This window comes from Helobdella robusta, assembly GCF_000326865.2.
Source record: "Helobdella robusta unplaced genomic scaffold HELROscaffold_10, whole genome shotgun sequence".
Classification (NCBI taxonomy): domain Eukaryota; kingdom Metazoa; phylum Annelida; class Clitellata; order Rhynchobdellida; family Glossiphoniidae; genus Helobdella; species Helobdella robusta.
This window is the reverse complement of record NW_008703571.1, coordinates 4971144-4995597: the sequence shown is the minus strand read 5'-3', so window position 1 is coordinate 4995597 and position 24454 is coordinate 4971144. Positions and strand designations below refer to the sequence as shown.

Sequence of the window (24454 nt, the reverse complement as noted above, 5' to 3'; positions counted from 1 at the left end):
ACACTTTAGATAAAGTACCAATTATTTTTGAACAACGTTTGTGACACCACTGGTTACACTACTGACACTTGATTGAATTGTTATCTACACCAGTTTACAAACTGAACAGGGCCATCGTCCATTAGCTGTGGATTGGGTGGGTTCACCAGTGTTCATTGCTTTGGTTTTGCTGATGTTGACTTTGAATCCATGATCGGCGAGTCTGGTGTTCCAATCTTCAAACATCTGTGCTGCATTCTGCTCAGATGTGGCTGTTAAAACGATATCATCAGCATATACTAGATTCCAAATGTCACTAGTGCTTATCGGTTTTGTGATTTCTTCCATCAGTTATAAATAACGGTGGACTGAGAATCGAGCCTTGGTGAACTCCAACGCCGATGTCACATGCATCTGTGTTTCCAACAGTTGTGCTGACAAGAGTCTTAGTATTCGTATACATTTCCATCACAAGTCGAACAAGATATTCTGGAATGAGTTGTCGACGTAGACTCCACCTGATTGCTTCACGGGGAACTCGATCAAATGCTTTTTCAAGGTCTACAAAAATGTGTGATAGTTGTTGATGCTTTGCGAGGTACTTCTCTTGCAGTTGCCGAAGGATGTGAATTGCATCAATTGTTAATTTCCCCGATAGGAAACCAAATTGATAATTTCCGATTGTGATGCACGACGTTAATCTTCTCTCAATGATTTTCTCGATAATTTTAAGGGAGTGTTCTAACAGACGTATACCCCGATATGAGGAACAGTTCAATGGATCACCTTTGCCTTTGTATAGCGGGACTGTCATGCTATAGTTCCATTCAATCGGCATTGAGCAATTTCTCCAAATTTCAGGGCAAAGTTGTAGTAACGTTTGGATACCTGCAGTACCAGATGCTTTGATAATGTCATTTGTGAGCCCAGAGGGCCCTGCTGCCTTTCCATCCTTCATAGCTTTCAGTGCTTCTTTAAGCTCCTCAGTGATGTCTGGAATCGGACCTTCGAGCGTCAAAGTTAACATTGATGGGATTTGTTTCGTTTAACAGACGGTTGAAGTATTCTCTCCACTGTAGCTTGATCTCATCTTGTTAAGAACCATCTCATTTTTGTCATTTTTAATACATGAGGCGCCAACTATGTCTTTTTTTTGTACGCTTTGCTTGTTTTGCTATACGATACAGAGATTTCATTTGTTCACCTTTGCTTTTAGTGAGCCACTCTTTGCATTGATCTGTCCGAGCCAGTGCAACTTGACGTCTTGCATAGTTGTTCTTCTCACGGAAAATTTTATGGTCATCAACAGACTTTGATTTTTGCCATTGCTTGTATGCAACTTTCTTTTCAGCTATTGCATTTTGTACACTGTCATTCCACCACCAAGTGTCCCGTTCATGCTGACGTTTTGTACCAGTTTTCCCACAAACTGTAGTTGCAGCGTTCATCAAAACGGTTTTGTATGTACTCCAATCTGTACTGGCTTGCGATTGGTGGTCTAACTGTGTGGCGACAATCTGTTGAAATTTTTCTCAATGAACATTGCTTTTCAGCTTCCACGTTTTGATTCTCCGAGGCATTTGTTTAGACTTATGTTTTGACAGTTCGACAACCAGGTCTGCCACAAGAAGTCTATGTTGGGCGACACATGATTCGCCAGGTATAACTTTGACGTTTTTGAATAGCCTTCGGTGTTGTTGCTTGACAACGAAGAAAGCAATTTGCGTGGCTGATGGTCCACTTTTGTTTGTTATGAGATGTTCCAACCTCTTTGTAAAGTATGTATTCAGTAAACAAAACCCGTGACTTTCAGCAAACTCAAGGATGCGGTTGCCATCTTCATTCCGTTTTCTATAGCCAAAACCGCCATGTACGTTGTCAAAACCATCTGTTTTCTCTTCAACGTGGCCATTGAGATCGCCTCCAATCAGGATTGTTTCAGATTTTGGTATTGTTGAGATGGTGTCAGAGAATGCAGTCCAGAAGTCATTTTTCATTTCTTCTAATTCGCCTGTCTGTGGTGCGTATGCAGAAAAAATAATCATTGTTTGCTTTTCTATGCGAAGCTTGATCCACATGAGACGTGAATTAATCCTTTTAATATCCAGTACTTCTTGGGCTAGCGGTTCTCTGACAAAAATTCCAACACCATTTTTGGCCGTCTTTTGACCATTCCAGAATAGTTTATATTTTTCTTTGTCTGAGTTAACATGACAGAAACCATTCGATTTCCATCGGGTTTCCTGAAGGCAGCAGATATCAATCCTTCTACGCTCGAGCATTTCTGCGATTTCCATGCTGCGGCCAGTCAGTGATCCAACATTGAGCGTTCCAAGTCTAAGTACCATAGAGGGGCCATTCTGAATTTGTCTGCAACATCCCTCCGCCATTGCATACTTCCCAGAGATTCTTGGCATCCTTGACCACTTAAGGCCTGCTGGGGACTAGGGGCCGTTGTTTTTCTTTGTGATGGCATAAGAGTAATTTGGGGAAAAATTTTTACATACGGACACCCATCTTGACCACAACCACCAGTTATAAGCGGTGGGCCTAGCCTTTTCCTCAAAAGCACGCAAGGCAGCGTGGATGCAGTTTTATGTCATGCCCAGTGTCATAATTTCACCTTATTATCTCTAGTAAATAGAAAATACTTTAGTGCATGGTGTGTCCAACAAAGATCCAATGACCTTAAACTGAATATTGCCATGTCTTTTCGCCTGTTACTTTTTTTCAAATGAATAATAATTTTATAATCTATGATTATTAAAAAAATTGAATTTTTAAAAAAGGTATTTTCATATCATTGTCCTTGGTAAACACAAATCCGTAGTGTAGAATGTACGTGGGAGCAAATTTGCCATTTATACTGATACATTAAAGTTTATAGAAATGCATATATTATGCTTCACGATTACTTTGATAATTTGTTCTACATAGAATAATGTTTTGATTTTTTTCAGGTAGAAGACTTCAAAGTGTTGAAAAATTTAAATCTTTCAACAGATGAATTACTGTCACTTACTGTAGGCGAGTTAAACAAAAAGATGAAAAATGTCAATGTATCCCAGGTTAAAGAAGTGAAACAGTTGAGAAGAACACTCAAGAACAGAGGGTATGCTGCCATATGCAGAAACAAAAGAGTTGAACAAATAGGCAAATTGGAAGCTGAAAAAAAATCCTTGCAGAAAGAAATTAGTACATTGAAACAAGAAAAAAATGGCCAAGTTAAAGTTTACAATGAACTTGTACGGCAATATAATAACATGAAAAAAAATTTACCAAAGCACGAGTCTGACATGAATCTTTTTGTGCAAGTTGTTCCACAGAGTTGACACATGAAAAAATATTATATGTACATTTTATTTTGCTTGTCATTGAAATTCTATAAATTAATTGTTTATATTGAATTAAACTACTGCATCGGATAAGCCTATTGGCAAAATCGAAGCTGCTTTGTCAGATAACTTGTAATGTGCTGTAGCCTTTTTTAACCTTCCATGAATGGCTGTTTTAGAAATTGTTGTTACCTGAAATTTACAGTTGTATTGTTTTTAAAGTTAAGTTGTTAATAAGGAGATCATCTTCTTTTTTATGTGCATAATTAAAAAGAGCTACCTCTCCAGAAACTTCTTTACAGAATCCTGTGTTTAATGGCTCTGTAATTATCAGCTGATCAAATGAGTGAGCAAAATCATTGAATAACAACTGTATATCTTCATCATTGCAGGAGGTATGTGTATTTAATACAAAATAAGCATTGTTTTCTTTTGATAATCGTTGGACGTAATTTATAAATGCACGTAAAGTTTTCATTGAGAACCCCAACATTACCAAAGTTGATATGTCATCAATGACTATTGCTTTTTTGTCATCAAATGATTTCAAATCACTACTAACCTTGTTATAAAAAGTTTTCAATATTTCTTCATTGGGCACTATTTCCTAGCAAAGAATAATGTGAATATTTATCAGTGATGAAAGTTTGCAACTAGTTTCAGCAGTCTAATATGAAAATGCAAAACAAATTTATCAGTGTAGAAAATAGAGCAAAGCAAAGCAATGAACATTGGTGAACCCTGGACGATGGCCCTGTTCAGTTTGTAAACTGGTGTAGATAACAATTCAATCAAGTGTCAGTAGTGTAACCAGTGGTGTCACAAACGTTGTTCAAAAATAATTGGTACTTTATCTAAAGTGTCCAATTTTGTTTGTCCTGCTCGCATCAATCCACAACAACAAATTCGAAATAGCAATGTTTTTGAAGCCATTAAGGTAGAGAGTCACATCGTTTCAATATCTAGGGGATGTTCTAAATTGCACTGGAACAGCTGAAGCTGCCGTTCGAGCACCCATACGTGCAGCCTGGAATAAATGACATCTCCTTGCCTCTATATTGATGCGGCATGACATCACATTACCACTACGATCAAGATTTTATAAATCTATACGTCCGGTGTTGTTATATGGTGCAGAAACATGGCCAATGACAACCAAACTGGAACAACAAATTCACCGAACCGATATGAAAATGCTCCGATGGATGCAACGAATTAGTCTGAAGGACATCAAATCTACCAAAATTCTGCGTCGTGCTGGTTTAGATGATATAAAGGACGAATGCCGGCAACACCGTCTGCGGTGGTTTGGTCATGTCAAACGAAGTGGAAACAGTGCCATGACTTCTCTTGCAGATGCTGAAGTACCTGGCACACGTCTCAAAGGCCGTCCAAAGAAATCCTGGTCGCAAACAATCGAGCAAGACATAAAAGCTCTAAATTTAAATGAAATGGATAAAACTGATCGTCTAATTTGGCGCAAAAAGTTGATGGCAAAGAAAACAACGTCCTACCTCGGGGGAACTGGGTCTCTGGAAGCTAAACAGATTGATTGATTGATAGTGTAAAAAATAGAGCAACAAAATTTTAAAAGAAAATGGAAATGAATGCCACTAATGAAAGGTCCGAGAAATGTTAAAAAACAAAGTCGTTGATGAAGTTGGACATTAAACTGACCCTCACTGACTTGTGAGTGATGTTGGATCATCAAAGGCTAGGCCCACCGCTTATAACTGTGGTTGCGTAAGGAAGGGCGTCCTGCGTAAAAATTAGCCAAATAAATTACTTATGATGACAGAAGTGACAATGGCCCTCAGTATCCGGCAAAATGGCGTCGAGGGATATTTCGGTTTCATCATAGGTAGCCAAACGGCAACCCCCGATCTCGGGGAAAATGTCGTCTAAACGTGTGTTGTTGTTTGTTGTTGTTGATGAAGTTGGATATGCTTAAATTGTTAATCATGTGGAATATAATAAATGGATTAGACCTAGCAGCTTATGCAGGTTTTTGCAATTTTGGTATAACAGGGAGATCGAACGGCGTCTCTCCCATTGGATCAAATGGAGGAAATTTTAAGTTGTTCTGGATTGGCCAAAAAACAGCTCAAAATGATGTCGGGATCTTCATTGGTTCAAGATGTGTTGGAAATAATTGATGTGGATTAAGATCCGAGTAGAAAAACAAATATTGACCGTTTTTTCTGCCTACACATCACAGACGGGTGAATCTGAAGATGTCAAAAAAAAACTTCTGGAACATGCTCTCAGATGCCATCAGGAGGGTACCATCATTTTGATTGGTGGAGATCTCGACAGTCGCGCTAAAGAGAAAATAAATTGGTTCCGTGGTTTGCATGGAGTTTTTGGTCATGGGTCTCAGAATGAAGATGGTGTTTGAATCCTCGAGTTTGCTGAAGGTCACGAATTCTCCATGGTTGACACCTACCTATTTCAGGAAGAGGACAAAACATCTGATCACGGACAAAAGTTGGATGTCATGCACGCAAACTGACTTCATAGTTGTCAGGCAATAACACAGACGACTATTTAGGAGCAACAAAGTCATTTTAGGTGAAACATGCATCCCTCAGCATAAACTTCTTGTGGCTGATATGATCGTGGAACGGTTGAGTCTTGTGGCTGGTAGGGCACTTCGTAAAATCAAGACGTGGAAATTGTAAAACGCCATGCTTTGGGAAAAATTTCAGGATTTTGCAAGCAGGCACAACTTGGAAATCTTTCCTGGCTGTTCTGATGAATGCTATAACAACAGTATGTGGGAAATCTGGTGTGAGACATCAACACGATTGCAAAACTTGGTGGTGGAATTAAGTGGTATAAAATGCTATTGCCACATTCTAACAATGACAGTAGACAAAAAGACTGATGGAAATTGCAAAATCTACCACATGAAGAACAGGAAGCAAAATGTTAGGTCGCGCTGGCTCATGCTAATAAATGCAGGGAATGGCTGCCAAAATGCAGAGATAAACAAATAGAGTCACTGTATCGAATAACAAAGCATCCATAGAGATCATTTACTTAGCACCTGCCACGACTGGGTTAGGATTTTTTGCAAAAAATGTAGAAATTTATCTAATAATTTGCACTATAATAAACTATCATGGCAGTTAATTTCAAACCAATGAGTGCAACGTTAAAGTTAGTTGAGAAATAGGATGATGTTGTGGCAATAATGACAGTTCCTCACTAATTTAGGAATATAAAAATCATTTGATGAAGGTAAATTCAGAAGTATTCTCCATGCCATTAAGAAAATGCCAACTTGTTTTATAAATGCTTTGATATAATGTAAGTGCTCTAAATTGAAATGAAATAGATACAACTGATCGTCTAATTTGGTGCAAAAAGTTGATGGCAAAGAAAACAACGTCCTACCTCAGGGGAACCAGGTCTCTGGACGTTAAACGAAGATTGATTGAATATCAGTGCACACAGCTGGTTATGTTATAATCTACACAACCATCTTCCAACAATTACTTCTAAATCAATTTGTTTAGAAAGTTTTTTTAAAAGAAAAGCAATAAGACACAGCAGAAGACACTATTTTTTGAAAACAGTGCCTCATTAAAATAAATGTTGGCAGTTGTAAAAAAGATTTTAGAACAAATTTAAATGCCACCAATTAACACTAAGGTAGAAATAAGAAACTCAGTGCTATCTATATTTTATATTTCCCAAACCCAGACATTTGCTTATTCAAAGAAATAACTATGAAAATATAAAATTAGAACATAACTATGTTGCTATGTCTTTATGAACATGAAGATGTGACATGATTAAAGAACAGTCATTATATACAGTGAAATATAATGACACACCAATAAATGGCTGGATTTCAGACAGGGTAGGTACAAAACAAAGATGATGTAACTTTAAACTATTTGTTAAATAAAAAACAAATCAGAAAGAAAAAGAATTGCAAACTTTTAAATATAGGCTAGCAACTTTTAATTTAAGGGTTTTCACTTCTTTGTTGCCTGGAACACCCACACACACACAATCATACATGCACATTTCATGTTTGATATCATCAAGTCCATAGAATTTAAATTTAAAGGAATGTCAATTTTCAATTAAAAATTAATATATTAATAACCAGCTCATGATCTGTTTATTTATGCTTTTAATTTAGATTAGATATTTAAAATAGCCTAATTATAATATAAATGTAAAATAAAAATTGTAAAAAAATTGTTGAAAATTTTACTTTTGAAAAATATTGTTGGGAAAGAGATTCCATGGCATTAACAAAAATGAACTTGTTTTCCGTTTGAATGCTCATCAGATTCAATGAATTTTTGCTTGCAATATTTGAATAATGATTGAACGATTGGGTCGAACTTAGCATCCACAGTGAAAACTTATTCCTGAGAAAATAGATAAGAAAGTGATGCAAGGCGAAAAGATCAACGTTGTTTTTTCCCTGTATTAAAATTTTACGAATATTCACATTTTTCTCCAAGTCCAAAAAATTTTCAAAGGTTAGCGGCATTTTTTTTTCTTCGAAGTTAGTTAAGACTTAAGAGACCAGCACTAGATCACATTAGCTCTGCTTTTTTCCGAATTCACTTTTAAAAAGAAAAGTAGACTTATAAGACTGAAGCTAGCCACACCACGAATATTTATATATATATACGAGCACATAATTAGAATGACTAGAATAAATAACTAGTATCCGAACCACACCGGCTGGCTTATAAATTATGCGAGGAGAGATCGTGAAAAAAAGAGATGCCTCAATGTATGTTATCGGAAGCAGTATAGATATATAGTATATTTAAATTGGGTTATTATTATTTTGTTAAATTATCTGGATGTGAGCATATGGGTCTGGCCTGTGCTCAAGATTTTTTTTTCTTATTTACTTAACTGATCAATCATTTAGATTTAAATAGTCTAATTTCTAGGGATTTAACTGGGATCAATCCGATATTCGCAAAACAAACAATTATGGTAAAAAATAATACAAAAAATAATTAAACAACATTAAGTAAAAAACGAAATAAAATAAAAATATTATAATATAAATGAAAGTAAAAACCATGCATAAAAATTTGATGAACCAAAACTATTCAAAGCATTTAAATAGCAAGTATCACTAAACTAGCGGATTGGTTAACAGAATCAAAGATTTGCACATTTATGTATATAAGTCTCAATCTAAATTATTTTCTAAGTACTTATCAGATATTTTAATTAAACCAATACGCCTCGGTTTACGATTGTCTTCTTGTTCTCACTACTTTTTAACTCGTGTTAAACACTTTTTTGCTAAATCTGCATTGGCTTTTTTCGACTCTTTTCTTTGAAACTATCTACCTCCTTCTCTGACTACTTCTCCATCGCTTTATTCGAGCTTGGGATTAATTGGGATTAGGTCGAGAATAAAAAATTGTTTAATCCTGAAAATGGAACTCAACAGCAGTAATATGGAAACGTAGCTTTTTTCTAAAGACCTCTTGTCTTAATTAACTAAAAATGTTATTGATGATTGTAAATACTTTTTTACCAGTTGAAGTTGTTTCACATTATGATACTAATAACTTTTTATTATACACTTTAATAATAGAAGTTGAATTATTGAGATAACTGATTTATGTACTTTAAAAGAATTATGTATTTAAAAATTATTTCAACTAAATATTTGTAATGTTCTAGTAAGACTCCAATAACGATAGAAAAAAGACATCCCTGTTCAATTTTTAAAACTCAGCCCTGTTAAGCGACATTAACATTTTTAAAATAATACTTATAAATGCTTGGTGACTATTGTATAGCATGGTTGAATATCAACAAACGTAAAATGTTTGATTTATATATTACATTATTTTTTAAATCGTCATCTAAAATGAATATTTTGAATATAAAAATAATTTAATACTTATTACGGTGTTTTTAGTGTCAGGAAGTGTTCTTTTAGTTATTTTCAACTGTAACTTTAACGAAATAAGAAAGCATATCATATATCAATTAAGAATTATTTAAAACGATTAAAATCTTTAATTAATAAACTATGAAAATGTAAAAATTGTAACATTTGATAAATTTGATGCAGGGGATGCCTGTCAAGCACGACCATAATTACACCAAAAAAAGATACTAAATACGCATAAGCATTATGCAAATGCATGAAATAAATCAATTAAAAATAATTAAAATAAATACAAATTTTAAAAATGAATAAATATTTTTTTCTTTATTTTTCGTACCTTATCCTTTCAGGACATTGGCGAAGTCGATGGTCCACTTATAATGAGTTTATTAATATTTATTAATAAACTTTAAAACTGTGAAAATTGTAATATTTGATGAGATTGAAGAATAATTGTTCATGAAAACTGAAGAATAAAACCAGACTATAAAGCGCACTAAAAATGTGCGCTGGTGCGTTCGAGGGTCAGTATAGGCATTCCAAGTGTATGCATATCAATGAGCGGCTGATAATACAATACACAAGCGTGCCGTAATAGTTCAGAACTAGAATTGTGAATATCATATGTGTTTAAATTTTTATATACGTTGTACAAAATAATAAACTCAAATGCTTTTCCTCGACAAATTAATAAATCATAGTTATAAAATATAAATTATGAAATTATTTCAACTTTAATTAGAATGTATAAAACACAAAAATATACATAAGAACTCTTTTATTCAAAGCCAGGGTAATAAATAATTAAAAATATAAAATGGTAAAATAATGAAATGTCAAAATAAAACCACTTTGCTCAATTCAAAATAAAAATACAAAGCGGTGAAATATATCTAAATTTATATCATAAATTGTTTCTGTCGCAATAAATGCCGTATGATAACCTTATAACAGTCTCTATCAACTCATCATTAAAAGAAACCGGTAGTCAAAGGAGGTGGTAGAGAGTTCCAGGGAAAAGGGCCAGAAAAAGCAAATGCTGATTTAGCAAAAAATCAATCTTAGATAACACTAACAAAGTAACAAGAAGGAGAAGAGTAGGATCGTCAAGAAAAGGTAAAAGTTTTTTCGTTCTACGTAAATGAAAGTAAGAACTTTTAACAACACTATTAATATGAGAAGAAAGAGACATACTAGAATAAAAAAAAGTTTTTTAGGCTGTTTCAGATATTATTTTAAAGTTAACCGCACTAATTATGATGGATGTGTGAGTCCGACATTCAGTTTTTCAAGCCAAATAAAAAAATTCTGTAAGACAATACTATTGTAAAACAATGAAAATGAAGGAATAGCGGCCTTGGTGTTATCTATATATTATTTTTAACCAAGAAAACACAAATTTAGTTCAATTTATATGAATTAATTAAAACAATGTCGCCGTTTGAAAAATCTTGGCTTTAATAATCAGGGAGATGCCTGTCAAACACGACGATCTCAAATTAGCGTGACTATATGATACCAGAAAACAGATGCTAAATATGCTAAAATATTATGCAAATGCTTAAAATAGATCAATTAAAAAATGATTGAAATAAATAAAAATTAAGCAAAAAACAAATGTAAATTATTAATAAACTATAGAAACGCGAGAATTTTAAAACTTGATAAATTTCATGGAAGCTAAAGAACGAAGCCAGACTCTAAAGCGCACTGAAAATGTGCACGGGTGTATTCTAGGGACAATATAGATCATCTAAAAACGCAAATTTAAGTTATCTACCTATTTCTGCGTCTTCCGTTTTGTGGAAACCTTACGTTTAAAATAAAGTTCGTCTGCAGATTCAAATTAATTTTCACCATTTTCACATGCTGGATAATGTTTTTGTTCGTACTAATCGCTAATCAAGTTTGGTTTTTTCTCAGAATTTATTAGTTTAAGCTTTCAAGTCACTGGTGTAACTCGACTGGAGGTTTGGCCGCCCTCTACTTTTTTAATGTTTAATTTTATTTTTTATTTAATCTGTTAGTTAAAATTTTAAACTAACTAAAATAAACAGTACTGATTACTTTAATCTCTACTGCTCACTACTGACTTAACATAACGTAACGTAATGATAAAATGTAAATGGGATCAGATCGAAGATTCTTAGTGATATAAAATTGTTAAATAATCCAAAATGAAGTAGAAAAAATTAGTAAAGACAAAAGTTAAAAAGTAAAGTAAATGTTAATTATCCAAAGTAAAATAAACATCATTCAATCACTGATCGTGATCATATAGATAGTATAGACTTATAGAGTATTAGAGTATAGATAGACACATTCATTATTGGTATTGTCTTTTATAAAAGAATCAAATCCTATTTGATTCACATTATCAACATTTACAACATGATTTGGTAGATCATTCCATGGTGGCTCCATCTATCCCAATGGAGAAATAATTCTTTCTGAGGTTCTTTGAAAAAAAACATTCAGTTTCAAATAAGAATGTGTATAATGTTAATTACTTCTCAGTCTCACATCTTCATGCTTTGCTGCTTTGGATTACACTAGTTTCTGTTTTTCATCATTGTGCACGTTTTCTGTATAATAGACAGGACAGTTGCAGAAATTTCAACTCTGTGTACATTTCTCATATCATCATCAACCACGATGTTTATATATATATACGGTTTAGCATCATCTGCATAAATTATTACCTTTAACAAACTATATGGATTTTCAAGACAGCATGGATTTGTTAGGGGAAGGTTAGGTTAACTTTAACAACTATTCACATAAATAAATAATAAAAAAATTGATCTTAATACACCACCCAGGGGCACACCTTTAGTCACAGCCAAACAGTCAGACCATTTATCATTCATTCTAAAACATGATTTTACTTTTTTTAAGTAACCAAATCATTTTCCACTTCATATTCTATTAATTTTTTATGAGACACCTCATCAAAAATAGTTTCAAAATTTGTGTGCATAGCATCAACGCTTTAACCTTTCATTCATCAATTTCAATAACGGAATTATAGTTGACCTTCACCTAACTAATCCATGCTGTCTGAAAATCCATTAGTTTATTAGTTTTGCAACAAATACACGTTAAGAATGCAGACATATAATTACTAACATTGCACTTGTCACAATTTGTATGAACTGGAGTAATCAACCCAATTCTCCAAGCATCAAGAATTAGTTAATTTTTAAGAATTCATTATATAAATTACAAAAATATCAGAAACTGTATATTTACACATTTTCAAAACTTTGCAAAATATATTTATTCTTATTGCCTAGGTCTGCTGATTTACACTTAAATTATCAATTTGTTTAATAATATCATCCCAAGATAAATTGGAATTTTTTATTTTAAACACATTTTCTTGTAATATACGCATCAATTTCTTCAGGAATATCATTGGTATAAACAGTTTTAAAAACTTGAGCCAGACAATTTGATTTTTTAAAGTTGGTGAACACAAGTTTTTTATTTCCATCATTTTCATTAAAATAATTTCAATTTTTTAAGTCTGCAATTATGTTGCAAAAAAATTTTATTGTTATTTTCAATTTAGCTTTCTGCAAAGTTTCGTTCTCAATCTTTGAAATGTTTCTATTTATTGTTTCTTTTGCATATCAAGTTGAGTTTGTTTCAACAAATTTTTTCCATTATTAATTTTTCAACTTGATTAGATTGATTATGTTTAAAAAAAAGATTGATTATGTATTTAAAAAAAAATTTTCCGTGAGAAGAACGAATATGCAAGACGTCAAGTTGCACTGACTCGGACAGATCAGTGCAGAGAGTGGCTCACTAAAAGCAAAGGTGAACAAATGAAATCTCTCTATTGTATAGCAAAACAAGCAAAGCGTACGAAAAAAGACATAGTTGGTGCCTCATGTATCAAAAACGACAAAAATGAGATGGTTCTCAAACAAGATGAGATCAAACTACAGTGGAAAGAATATTTCAACCGTCTGTTAAATGAAACAAATCCCATCAATGTCAACTTCGACGCTCCACCCATCGAAGGTCCGATTTCAGACATCACTGTAGAGGAGCTTACAAAAGCTCACAAATGACATTATCAAAGCATCTGGTACTGCAGGTATCCAAACGTTACTACAAATTTGCCGTGAAATCTGGAGAAATTGCTCAATGCCGACTGAATGGAACTATAGCATGAGAGTCCCGCTATACTAAGGCGAAGGTGATCCATTGAACTGTTTATCATATCGGGGTATACGTCTGTTAGAACACTTCCTGAAAATTGTGGAGAAAATCATTGAGAGAAGATTAACGTCGTGCATCACAATCGGAAATTATCAATTTGGTTTCCTAGCTGGGAAATCAACAATTGATGCAATTCACATCCTTCGGCAACTGCAAGAGAAGTACCTCGCAAAGCATCAACAACTATCACACATTTTTGTAGACCTTGAAAAAGCACTGTTATTTATAATTGTGATGGAAGAAATCACAAAGCCGATACACACTGGTGACATTTGGAATCTACATTGTTCTAACAGATTTTCCTGACGGGGAAATCAACAATTGATGCAATTCACATTATTCGGCAACTGCAAGAGAAGTACCTCGCAAAACAGTGTTCTATCAGGGGAGTGTTCTATCAGACTTTATAAATCTGGCCAATGACAACCAAACTGGAACAACAACTTCACCGAACCGATATGAAAATGCTCCGATGGACCACATCAAATCAACCGAAACCCTGCGTCGTTCTGGTTTAGATGATATAAAGGACGAATGCCGGCAACACCGTCTGAGGTGGTTTGGTAATGTCAAACGAAGTGGAAATAGTGCCATAACTTCTCTTGCAGATGTTGAAGTACCTGGCACACGTCCCAAAGGCCGTCTAAAGAAGTCCTGGTCGCAAACAATCGAGCAAGACATGAAAGCTTTAAATTTAAATGAAATGGATACAACTGATCGCCTAATTTGGCGCAAAAAATTTATGGCAAAGAAAACAACGTCCTACCTCGGGGGAACTGGGTCTCTGGACACTAAACGATGATTGATTGATGTTTCATGGAAGCTTTAATTTATATTTTGAGTTTAAATTTCTTCCACAACTAAGGGGAACAATTATATCAACTGATTTTTTCATCACTTAAGACAACTGGTTCCCCAACAAGTTAATATAAAATTTATCAGACTAGTTTATCATTATTTCATTTTATTTTGCGAAAAGTCTTAAATTATGTATATTATATATATATATATTAATTCATATTTTCATAATCCCCAAGTTTGAAGTTTCTTTTATTATTATTGAAAATTGCATCATTGATTTGAGACAGTGTTTTAAGATCTATTTCCATTCCGCTAGTAGAAACATAAATCACTAATTAAGTCTTCATTTTCAACTAATATTAAATCTCATAGATTTTGTTTCTGAGAGACACGGCATCTGGTTAATTCCATAACTATTTGTGTCAAAAAGCGATCACTCACAAAAATTTTAAATTTATTTTCCAGAGATTTGATACCTAAAGCGATTCAACTAACTCGACGGTCTTGATCTTTTGACTCATTTAATCTAAAATTTACTACATTATTAGCTTCTCCAAATCATAATTTTTAGAATACTGTAATTTCTTTTCAATAGTCTTAAAAGCTAGATAAACTTCGTTGTTGACATGCTCAACATTTTTAAACTACTTCATCGATAGTTTTCATTCATTCCTTAATTTCTAGTTAAATATTTTTTATTTTATTATCCAACTTCCTTACAACATCTGTTGTGCAGTCATTCCATTCTTTGATTTCATTCCGTATATTTTTTTTTTTCTTTCAAATTCATGCCTTTGTCATGATTTTTCGACTTCCACAAAGTTACAAAAATTTTCAGAAACAACCGTTGCATTGCAACAGCACAAAAAATTTATTTCTAATAATTTATTTTTGGAGACCCCACCATTTGAAGTGGCACACTCATACAAACTACACAAGTCAATTTTTTCTTATTAAGTACTCCTTTCACAAACTTTAGCTATTTATTTTTTCTTGGCGCAGTGTAATGCGATGAATACTTTCAAGTGCGGATAATAAAACAATTCCAAATCAAAACAAGACTGGCTTGTGCTCGACCGACGAGTTTTGCGGTACACCAGCTATCGAGTCCACAACGTCTCTAATCTTGCAAAATAATTCCAATTGTATCCAAAACAACGTCCTAATAATTTTTACAAAATATAACTTTTTACAAAACAAATCAGTAAATTTCATTTTGATTAATTTATTCTATTTTTATAAAATATAATATTTGACCTTATTATCACAACGTTAGAATTATTAATCATGCATATATAATTAAAAATAAATAAATATATATATATATTATTATTATTATTATTACGGAAATTTATATACAGCGCTTTTTTATTGTTGAATCTCAAAAGCGCTACTAAATCATAGACAAATAAGACGGACATTCATTGTGCAAATAAATAAGTTATAAGTTGACTTCGAAATTGTAAATATGGTAGGTTAGGGTCACGTAAGTAAGGAGGTAAACCATTCCAAACAACCGGGCCAAGAACTGCAAAGTTGCGGGAACCCGTCACCAACTTTGTGGTCGGGATAAAAAATAAATTGCGCTCGGTTGATCGGAAGGAATATTTTGAAAAATGAGATTTGTATGATTCCAATCTATCGATGATATAGGGAGGTGCTGTATTATTGACACATTTAAACATCAAAACTGCCAACTTGAAGGAAACACGTTTTTCAACCCTCAACCAGTGCAACCTATTCAAAATAGGCGTAACATGATCGAACCACGAACCACCCAAAACCGGCTTGGCTGCACGATTATGTATTGACTGAAGCTTTGAAAAAGACCTTTTGGTGACACCATAAAAAAGGCCATTGCGGTAGTCCAGTCTGGAAAAGACGAAAGAAGAAACCAAACTTTGAAGAACAGACGTGTTTAGTGATTTTTTGACATTGCGCAATAAACGGAGTTGGTTGGAGCAGACCCTCACTAAGTTATTAATATGTAAATCCATCTTTAGGTTTGAGTCAATAACAACTCCAAGACTACGGACAAATGTGGAAAATTCAATGATGTCATTGCCGACATTGATCGATGTAATTTTGACCTTTGACAGCTGCTGCCAAGAACCAACCGGTAATATTTGTGTTTTAGATTGATTTAACTCTAACTGATTCATACTCATCCAAGATCCAATTTCGATGAGACAATCAGTCAGTTCATTTAGAGAAGCATCAATCGAATCAACAGGACAAGAAACCAATAACTGAATATCATCAGCAAAGGCGTGGGAGCTGAACTCATATTTTTGAATGATATCAAAAACATCAGCAGTGTTCATAAGAAACAACAGAGGTCCCAACACAGATCCCTGGGGGATACCAAACGATAGTTTGTTTATGTCAGAGAGGGTGTTGTTGTAAGAAACCTGCTGGGTGCGGCCTAAAAGATAGGAAGCGAACCACGATAAGACTGAATCAGAGAGAAACAAATTTGTGGAGAGTTTATACATGAGACAAGTATGATCGTGTTGAACCGCACATTCCTAATCTAAGCATGTGACGACTTACTATATATAGCTTCAACACAAAGACAACAGCCCTTCTTCTTGCGACATTTTACGATCGAACTTCTCTTTGTCTAATTGCATTGCCGAACACGTTTTCATTCATTCTGTATTACGTAAATAAATACGTTATAAATATTCTTACTTGTTGTTTCTTATATCTAAAGAAACACGCAACAAATTGGTGACCCCGACGTGATGGCTTGCGAAACCACGACAAAGAGAACAAAGACGAGAGCCCCACTCCAATTAAACACATTCAGCACGGCGAACCCAAAAGCGTGGTTCACATATTTTGAAAATGTGCTTAAGGGCCGAGGTTTCTCAGAAGAAGATGAATGGTACCCCACGCTGGTCGAAAGCCTACCCATGGATGTCATCATAGATGTGGAGACGGAATTGGCGTCGGCTTAAACTTACACCTCACTGAAGCGCGTGTTAACGCGCTTCAGTGAGGTGTAAGTTTTCGGCTTCAGACGAAGAAAATTTGCGCACGTTGCTCCGAGGCGTGGCCATGGAAGACAGAACGCCATCACAACTATTGAGGCACATGCAAAGCCTGTGGGTGGCAAACAATAGAGACGAAAGCATTTTGAAACAATTGTGGTTGGACCAGCTACCATCCGCAATACAAATGCATCTAGCAGTCTCAACCGACGAGTTGCTACAAAGGTTAGCAATCATAGCTGACCGAATGCATCAAATATCCAATCGAAATGGTTCTACCACCATAACACACAACGCCGTAACAAAATCTGGTACCGAAGAGACAACGACTAAGAGAGATGAGGCATTTGCATTCAGGCGCAAACATCAACAACAACAACTAACGAAGACAAAATTCCCATCTAGAGCAGCAGATGGTGAGAAGACAGATGTTTGCTGGTACCATAAAACGTATGGGGCAGAGCAAAAAAGTGTGCGAGACCATGCAATTTCAAAGCAAAAGTCGCCAAATCGTCAAACTACCAGGCCAGTTGCTAATGGCGGCGGCAACCTCTGGCCACAACACTTTTAGTCGCCTACATCATGTACAAACATCAACAAACAAAAGTAGTGACAAACAACAACAAACAGCCGCAAAAACAACAAGACACCACATCAACATTCAACAAACCGTGTCGCCTTTTCTACGTCACCGATAACATTTCGAAGACAAGGTTTTTGGTCGACACAGGAGCCCAGGTAAGTATCATACCTTCACGACAACACCTCCGAAGACCCAAATCTGACTACAAACTGCAAGCTGCAAATGGCACCACCATCGACACATTTGGACAACAGCTCGTAACCATCGACCTCGGTTTACGACGTAAGTTCAAATGGGTTTTCATCATTGAAAACGTCACACAGGCAATATTGGGTGCCGACTTCTTGTCACACTTCGATATTGCAGTCGACATGAGGAGACACAAAATTGTTGACAACATCACGACGTTACAGATACAGGGGGTTGTTGAACGCTCCAATATAATCTCTGGCGTCAAACCATACATACATTGCTTCAGACAACAACTTTGGTAAAATCATTGACAAATTTCCTAAGTTAACGATGCCTGTCAACAACAACAAAAATGAAAACAAGATACAACACCACATTGTGATTTCTGGACCACCACATCATACGGCCCAACGACAATTGCACCCAGAGAAGTTGCGAGCCGCCAAAGCCGAATTTGAATACATGTGTCAACTCGAAATCATAAGACCGTCAAACAGTCCTTGGGCATCACCACTTCATATGGTTGCAAAGTCATCAGAAGATTGGAGGCCTTGTGGAGATTACCGCGCACTCAACAACAGGACCACACCTGATCGATATCCAGTTCCACACATCCATGATATTGCTCACAGCCTGGAACAGGTGCGATGGTTTACTAGGCTAGATCTCATACGGGCTTACCACCAGATACCGGTGGCAGAAGAAGATATCCAAAAAACAGCGGTGACAACACCGTTTGGTCTGTTTGAATTTTTGAAGATGCCGTTCGGGCTGAGAAATGCCGCACAGACTTTTCAAAGATTCATCGATAGTGTTTTGAGAGGGCTAGCTTTTGTCCACGCATACATTGACGATATACTAATAGCCATCAAAACCCTCGAAGAACACAGAAGCCATGTAGAACAAGTCCTTCAACGACTGCAAGACAACGGACTAACCATCAACCCATCCAAATGCGAATGGGCCAAATCATCCACAACATTCCTGGGGCATCAACTCGACAGTGAAGGCATTAGACCCCTCGACAACAAAGTACAGGCAATCATCAATTTTGCTGAACCAACGACTGACAAGCAACTACGCCGATTCATCGGAATGCTCAATTTTTACCGTCGATTCATCCCTAAATGCTCAACGATTTTGTCACCTCTCACTGATATTTTAACGGGCAAATCGAAAACCATAAAATTTAACGAAGGGCAGCAACAAAGTTTTAGAGAGGCCAAACAGGCATTACTAGCGTCAACCAAGTTATGGTACGTTCAAGAGAAAGGCACCTTTCAACTTTTCACAGACGCTTCAGACGTTGCTGCGGGAGCAGTACTAGAACAGAAAAGTCAGGGGATTGCAAGACCTATAGCCTTTTTTTTGCAAAAATTTAACCCAGCGCAGACCCGCTACAGTACATTTGGTTGAGAACTGCTGGCAGTGTATTCAGCTGTCCGCCATTTTCAACACTTCCTCGAAGGTCGAGAGTTCACAATATTCACTGATCATAAACCATTGACGTTTGCCTTACGTTCAGATTCAAGTCGTTTAACACCAAGAGAGATCAGACACCTGGATTACATCTCACAGTTCACAACAGACATTCGACACGTGAAAGGAGAAAACAACGTTGTGGCTGATGCGCTATCACGTACAGAGGTAGCTACGATAACGTCAAAAGCAATTAACCTGGAGGAGATGTCGAAAGAACAGGAGGATGATGCAACACTCCTTGACAACACAGACTCACTAAAAATCAGCGTAATTCCAGTCAACAACTCAGAAAACAATATCGTTGTCGACACCTCGTTAGGCACCCCTCGTCCTCTAGTTCCAACAAGCATGCGGAAATCAGAGACAACCGATGTACACACCTATGCATTAAAACTCAAACGCTGGGCGGAGATGTCAACAACACAAACATCTACGTCGACACAAGCACACCCAAATCGATCCATCGACACCAACATTCCATCACCCCGGAGAACCACAAGATCGGGAAGAACAGTTCACCTCCCATTTCGATATCTTGATTAGCATCGATCAACAGCTTTCGCTGATGATCTGGTAGGGGAATATTGTTGAACCGCACATCCTTAATCTAAGCATGTGACGACTTACTATATATAGCTTCAACACAAAGACAACAGTCCTTCTTCTTGCGACATTTTACGATCGAACTTCTCTTTTTCTAATTGCATTGCCGAACACGTTTTCATTTATTCTGTATTACGTAAATAAATACGTTATAAATATTCTTACTTGTTGTTTCTTATATCTAAAGAAACACGCAACAATTGACACAATCAAATGCAGCACTCATATCAAGTAATGCCAAAAAAGAAACGCATTGACTGTCAACTGAAGAGAACAACTGGGAGAAAATATCAATGAGTGCAGTTTCTATGGAAAAATATTGACGATAGCCGGATTGATTCTTTGACAACAAATTGTTTTTGTTTAAATGCTGTGACAATTGTTTGATAACAACTCGTTCAATGACTTTAGAAATGAATGAAAGATTAGAGATAGGACGGTAATTTGATAAAACGTTGTCGTCCAAATTTGATTTTTTTAGAAGTGGGGTTACAATAGGGTGTTTTAAAGGGTTGGGAAAACATGGCAAAAAAATGGTAAAAAAAGATCTGTAAATTTTTTAAATATGTATGTTGGAATCAGATCAAGAGAACAAGAACTGCTAGGGGAGTCACAAACTATTTTACGCAATTCATCTGGCGTGCACATTTGAAAATTGGAAAGATTAACAATTGCTTCAGGTAAGACAACCCTAGAGACATTCAAACTGGATTGGTTTGTTAGTATTTTCTATAGTCGTGCTACGAATATTATTGATTTTATTGATAAAAGATGTCATAAAATCATTGGGGGAGATTTCATTTGATTGGTTATTATTGTGATTTTTAGATAAAATTTTGTCGAGGATATTCCACAATTTTTTGGTTGTTTTTTAAACGAATCAACTTGATTTGACCAAAATTTGTTTCTTTTTTGGGAAAATATTTGTATTTTTTCTTTTAACGCTAAGCGCCTTGCATTTCGATTAATATCATTTTTCATTTTCCTATACAATCGCTCTAGTTATATATATATATATATATATATACAATCCCGCCATGTATGAATGCTGTTGCTGGAAGATAGAAGCGTACCACTCAGAAAGTAAGAATGATTCTTTTCTTCGTATATGCCAGTCCCAAGCACTACTGAGGAAAAGAGTAGATATTTGCTGTTTACCGGAAGTCCGGTAAAGGAATCAAGGAGCCAGTCTAATAAAGCAGCTAAAAGTAAAGTATAAGTTATTTTGGACTGGAAATGATAAAGCTGAAGCAGGAGTGGGAATAATGATAAGTGAACCATGGATAAATAAAGTTGTTGGAGTAGTTAAAGAGCAGCAACAGGTGCATGATAGAACAATCAACTGAAGAGGGTTTGTTAAATGTAATTTCTGGATGTGCTTCGCAAAACGGTAGAAAAAAGGAGATTAAAAATAGATTTTGAGATGAGATAAATAAAATAATGACTGGAATACCTGAAAAAGAAATGGTGGTTTTAGGAAGGACTTAAATGGACATGCTGGAAAAGAATGTAATGGTTATGAAAAAGTGTATGCTGGAAAAAAGTATGGAGAAAGAAACAAAGATGGCGGAAGAATTTTAGATTTTAGAATCGCCTGGAACATGAGGATTTACGACACTTGGTTTAAGAAGAAATCATGCCATTTAATCAGGGTAGGTCAATAGTACAATAGGTTTTTATTTTGGCAAAAAGAGAATGCCACAGGAGCTTTAAAACTGTCGGAACGTTTTGTAATGAAAATTGTGTAAAGCAGTACAAGCTCCTGGCATGTGATTCTATACTAAGATATGAAGAAAAGACAAAATAGATTACAGAGACCAGAATTAAAACTTAAAATTAAAATTTAGAAAATCGAAAATTATATGAAAGCATATTAAAAAAAGTTTCCAACGGGGGTAACATTTAAAAGGATCTGGGTGTAGAGAAATCATATACATTGGTTTACGGTACATATTTTAACATTTTTTAAAAGTTTCGGTTTCGGAAATTAGTATCAAAGATTCCAGTTTCGGTTGGACACTAAATGAATTTAATGAACGATATGTCTATGTAGTATATGATACGAAAAAAGTTGTAAAGACTGTTTTTATTATATTGAAAAATTTAAATGCTTTCCAAATTACAGAAAATATTGCCTAAAAAACTATTAGATATTGAATAGCTTAAGATTTGTTTCATAATGAGTTTTTAATTTTTGAGGGTGGGGCACCGGTTGGAAGCTTTTGGAACCGGTTCCAAGTACCGTCGGTTCCAGAAGTCGGGAGTTTCAAGTACTGTTTCAATTTTTTAGAGGTTTAAGGTACCGGAACAGTACCGTTTGTATTTTAAAAACGGTTTCTGGATACTTAAAAAATTACAGGAACCGTACATCACTAATTGGTGACTTTAGATAAGAGAATTATTTACAAAATTTCAGTATTGGTGCATAGAGTTTTTAATGGTAATGCTCCAAAGTATATAAAGATAAATTTATAAAAAAAATTATCTAGTCTGTCTGGGGCTCATTTGAGATCCTGTGACCAGAATCTCTTGGTGGTTCCAGCTTCATATCAGGTCACATCGGATCGATTCATCTGGACCAACTGTACAGAGCAGTTTGTCGTTATCTCTCAGGGACCCGGGATTATCAACAAATGATTACGAAAGGATTGAAGATATTTTAATTTTCAATGCGAATTAATTTTTTTATGTCTGTGGTTCAATAATGTTGCCATGTTTCATTATTGCAGCTTGCACTGATTTGCCTTTATTTTATTTCATGCATATTATTGCTTTGAGTAATTTTAATTAACGCTTTTAATATTGATAATAATAATATAACATATATTATGAACAAGTACCTGTAAGTCATTTATGTTACATACTTGTGTAAAATATCTAAGATTAGAATTATATTGTATCAATATGCAAACTAAAATTTTTTTAACAGACTTAATAAAATAAGTGGAATAAACCATAATTCACTGAAAATGAAAATTACTTCTTCAGTTCACTCGAATGTTCGTGATTCAAATATGTGTGAACTTTTGAGTCGTGATTCAAAGTCAGCCAAATTTTGTTCTAACGGAACCAAAAGAATTGACACAGATAAATCAAAATCAAACAACATTTACAATGTGTTTAAAAAACCAGCTTCTTTAAAAAAGTACACAAATAGAAAAACTAAATCTTTGCTAAATACGCCAAAATGTGTCTATTCACATAGAAGTTCTTCTGAAGATATACCACTTCACTTCTTTTCATCATCTAATTCAGTTCAGACTTTAAGCAACGCAAATAAACAAAACATGGTCGACACCTTTTTATTTTCTCAGTCTTTTTCTGATAACATGTCATATATTTCAGAATATGATAAATTAAGCCAACATGAAAATACAATAGCCAACCGTAAAGAAAATATGTGGACTAATTTTGGCGCCTGTTTAAAAGGAACAAAACTGACAGTTGAAAAGTCGGTTGAGGATATGAATGATTGCATTAATAATACATTTGAAAAAGAAAAAAAGAAATTGCCAACAAATTTTAAACATAATCCCATGAGCGAAAAAAAGTTTGAAGTCAAATACACACCAATTGAGAGTTGTGACGCTCAAAGTCACACAGCAGATGCCACAACTAAAAATGTTCTAAAAGAAATCACCTACTGTAACAAGAATTGCTCCCCAGTTTTTGCTGAACATTCTTCAAAAAGTATACCCTCAAAAAAAAAGCTAAAATGTCATTTGAAATGTAATAAATGTGTTCAAACTGTTGAAAGCAGTTTCACAAGTAAGAAATAGTAAAATGATTTTATTTTCCAATTACGTTTCTATTTTTTATATTGCTCACAAAAAATATGATTTAACCGCTACGTTCTCAGTTTGAAGTTTCGTATAATTGATCCCTAGTTAATAATCAATTGAACAATCAGGAACTGTTATGCTGAAACATGTGGTGCTTCAAAGTGTATACCGAAACATTTTATTTTTTCTCTATTAATTCTCAGCTAATAGAAACACACGATGCCTGAGAACGTGAATCTAGCGTAAGACACACTGCACGTGATAAGCAGAAATCTTGCTGCATTTGCTGTCACTGCAATATCAAATCAACTCTTAAATCTTGGAATTTTTTTAATATATTAAAGTTAATATTTCAATTTTAAATTGTATTTTAATTAATATCTCATTACTTTTTAAAATAAAAATGATTTTGATTTGAATTATTTAAGGTGCCAAAACGAACTGTAATTTCGATGAAAACGACAAAAACTGTTTGATATCATGATTTCTTTTTTGTCAAATTTAGTTTTTCTGAACGACTATAAATTTTTAAATTATTTGGTCAATTTGGGATTGTGGACAGTGCATAATTC

The 24454-nt window shown here is 34.7% G+C and overlaps 3 protein-coding genes across 3 annotated transcripts; 1 reads left to right on the top strand and 2 right to left on the bottom strand.

Moving 5' to 3' along the window:
* Positions 1 to 1765: 1765 nt before the first annotated feature.
* Positions 1766 to 2686, bottom strand: HELRODRAFT_167011 (hypothetical protein; the record flags this gene model as incomplete). Its single annotated transcript, XM_009012158.1, has 3 exons — positions 1766 to 1900; positions 2091 to 2423; positions 2603 to 2686. 3 exons carry the CDS (start codon positions 2684 to 2686, stop codon positions 1766 to 1768), a joined length of 552 nt encoding a protein of 183 aa, XP_009010406.1.
* A 286-nt stretch (positions 2687 to 2972) lies between these two features.
* Positions 2973 to 3197, top strand: HELRODRAFT_136669 (hypothetical protein; the record flags this gene model as incomplete). Its single annotated transcript, XM_009012157.1, has 1 exon — positions 2973 to 3197. A coding segment is annotated over one exon (225 nt), but the record flags the coding sequence as incomplete, so codon positions are not given.
* A 126-nt stretch (positions 3198 to 3323) lies between these two features.
* On the bottom strand, positions 3324 to 7912 carry HELRODRAFT_190074 (hypothetical protein). Its single transcript, XM_009012156.1, has 3 exons — positions 7546 to 7912; positions 3595 to 3921; positions 3324 to 3506 (listed from the first exon to the last, which is right to left on the bottom strand). The coding sequence occupies exons 1-3, from the start codon at positions 7828 to 7830 to the stop codon at positions 3387 to 3389; spliced, it is 732 nt and encodes a 243-aa protein (XP_009010404.1). The 5' UTR covers positions 7831 to 7912; the 3' UTR covers positions 3324 to 3386.
* Between the last annotated feature and the right edge of the window lie 16542 nt (positions 7913 to 24454).